The sequence below is a fragment of the Propithecus coquereli genome, unplaced genomic scaffold (genome assembly GCF_000956105.1).
Source record: "Propithecus coquereli isolate 6110/MARCELLA unplaced genomic scaffold, Pcoq_1.0 Scaffold22, whole genome shotgun sequence".
NCBI classification, from domain to species: Eukaryota; Metazoa; Chordata; class Mammalia; order Primates; family Indriidae; genus Propithecus; species Propithecus coquereli.
In genome coordinates, this window is record NW_012147189.1 from 9,280,445 (window position 1) to 9,282,924 (window position 2,480).

Sequence of the window (2,480 nt, forward strand, 5' to 3'; positions counted from 1 at the left end):
AGCCTTGGGTTTCTTTAAGTCAGTCAATAACCGTAAATACTTTACTTTTCGTTATACATAATCAAGAGAAATAAAACTCTAATTTGAAATATTTTTGGCTTATATTTCTAATATCTTTAACAATTTAACAGGAAAGAAAACACTTCTATGACTACACTTAACAGAAAAAGGAATGCATACGAGAAACGTATACTGCAAAGTTTCATTACATTTATTTTCTAATTTATTTTCAAGTTTGCAGTAAGATTTAATCACATAGAAAATCTTAGAAAATTAAAGGTATCAAAGGCTGCTTAAGTTAAACCAAACAAAAATTTTAAATGTCACTAACCCAAAGCATGCACTGCTCCTCTATGCTTGCTGGAGCTCTTGCTTGTTTTAACCACACGGACGGCATTTTCTTTGAACTGCAGCTCACAAAAATTTTCAAGAAATTTTGCCATTTCTTCTGTAACTGTATCCAGGTAAGTTTCTTTAATGAATTTCACTGTCGAAGACGGAGCTAAAATTTCACAGAGTATGTTAAAATCCTCTTTTAGCATTGAGTATAACTTAAGCATTGTGCTTTGACATCCATGAACTATTATGTCTAAATTTGAATCTCTGCTGTAAGAAGGAAAAAAGTTCTGCAGAACTTTAGCCAACAGTTTATTCTGTATGTTTTGGTACTTGATTATAACATCCGATTCTGGATAAAGAAACAAGAGTTGTTGTAAGCATTGATTTTTCAATAAAATTTTTTGCTGTGAATTGTTTATTTCATTGTAGCTTTGCAACTTCCTCACTAAGAAGCGTCGAAGATGCAGTCTTATATCATCCCATATAGATTTTGCATCCATAGAGGAATGATCTTCAACAGAATGAAGAGAAGTCCTAGAGAGGAAATGGAAAGATGTTCCACTTAGAGTCGATGGGAATGAAACGCTGCTCTGGCAGGAGAGATCCCAAAGTAAATCAAGTATCATTTCTTCTTGATTTTGTTCATTCTTCAACAAATCTTGCTAATAAAAGTAAATTTTAACATTAGAAATGGTTAACTCTAAGTGTAACAGGAAAAATTATTTCTACTATATAAAATTCTATTCTATTATATAAAATTTCATAAAAATTTATTTCAATTTAGAGTCAATACTATTATGCTCAAGATTTCTTTTTTTGGATTTGAAATTTAATTAATTCAGATATTTTAGAATGCTAGCTTTTATGGTCTGTTGAATTTTGTAGAGCCCATCTGATTACCTTTTCAATTAGATTTTTAGACATACAGCTTTTAGCTCTCATTATTACCCAGCCCTGATATAACCCAAGCTATATGACAGAAGCAGCTTAAAAATTCTAAATACAAATCTATAGTAAAACATTGATTGAAATATATTCCTAAGGCAAAATAGATTCAAGATTATGTCCCTAATTAATTCCTGGTAGACGATTTTCATGCCTAATGAGCATGCTTATTATTATAAAACCCCAAATGAACATACAATGCTTTAAAATCGTTCTAGAATAGAGTGGAGATCTTTATATATAGTATGTGCTTAGGGGTTACTAACAGCTACCATTCTGAGAAATAAAATTTAATACATTGAAAGATTTCAACTTTCATTTAAATTCCTTTTTGAGAACCATGTTAAGAAAGATTTTAACCTTTAAAATTAATCTGAGAATATTTCAGTTTTCTCCAAAGAAATAACTAACTCAAAATGGGAAAAAGATACTATCATTCCCCAAAAGATGATACGAAATTATTCCTTTATACTTGCTGTCCCGACAAAAAAACAATGGTGGGTATAAATATGAATAGTAAAGGAACAAAAAAATTACTTTTTTCTTGGACTTTGAATTACAAACACACAGTCTCCTTACATGCTAACTTTCCTAATTATGTCTATTTTCAGCTAATACTGAAATTAGTTTATATTCTCTAAGCAGAAACAAGCTGATTACAAGAGATATAGAAGCAAGGTCCAAGTGGCACAAAATCAGGCTGGCTTTGAAATTTCTTATTGACAAAGATACCACAGACATTATGTGTGATTGAGAATTACGAACGACTACTAAAGAAATTCCAGGAATTTACCCTCAGTCATTCTAAACATTGCAATGTATAATTTAATGTTCTATTTGTAATAAATAGTTATACCCAATATGTACATAATATTTTATTATATAAAAAGCATTTTTACATACATTGTCTGGTTTATTCACAATGAGAAATTTTGACATAAATTTTTAAAGACCCAATTTACAGATAAAAACATTAAAGTGAAGCATGCTTCAGTGAATTTCTGAAGGTCACATCAATAAGGGACAGAACCAGGACTAGATCCCTGGCTTCATTCTCTTCGTCTGTATTCTTTCTACTATAGAGAGCCACAGAGTGCATGTGACGTTTCTGTAGCTTCTTTCTCTCTCCTCTCCCTCTATTTAGGTCTTTTGATACTTCTGGAAAAGAAATGTCCTTAGATAGAGTCCAGGACAAG

The 2,480-nt window shown here is 30.9% G+C and overlaps 1 protein-coding gene across 1 annotated transcript in view; it reads right to left on the reverse strand.

Moving 5' to 3' along the window:
* KIAA0825 (KIAA0825 ortholog) overlaps positions 1-2,480 on the reverse strand; it is a 355,397-nt gene that overhangs the window by 338,818 nt on the left and 14,099 nt on the right. Inside the window, exon 3 of the mRNA XM_012644751.1 lies at positions 332-1,001. Within this exon, the coding sequence (XP_012500205.1) occupies positions 332-1,001 (670 nt within the window). The remainder of the gene's footprint in view (positions 1-331; positions 1,002-2,480) is intronic.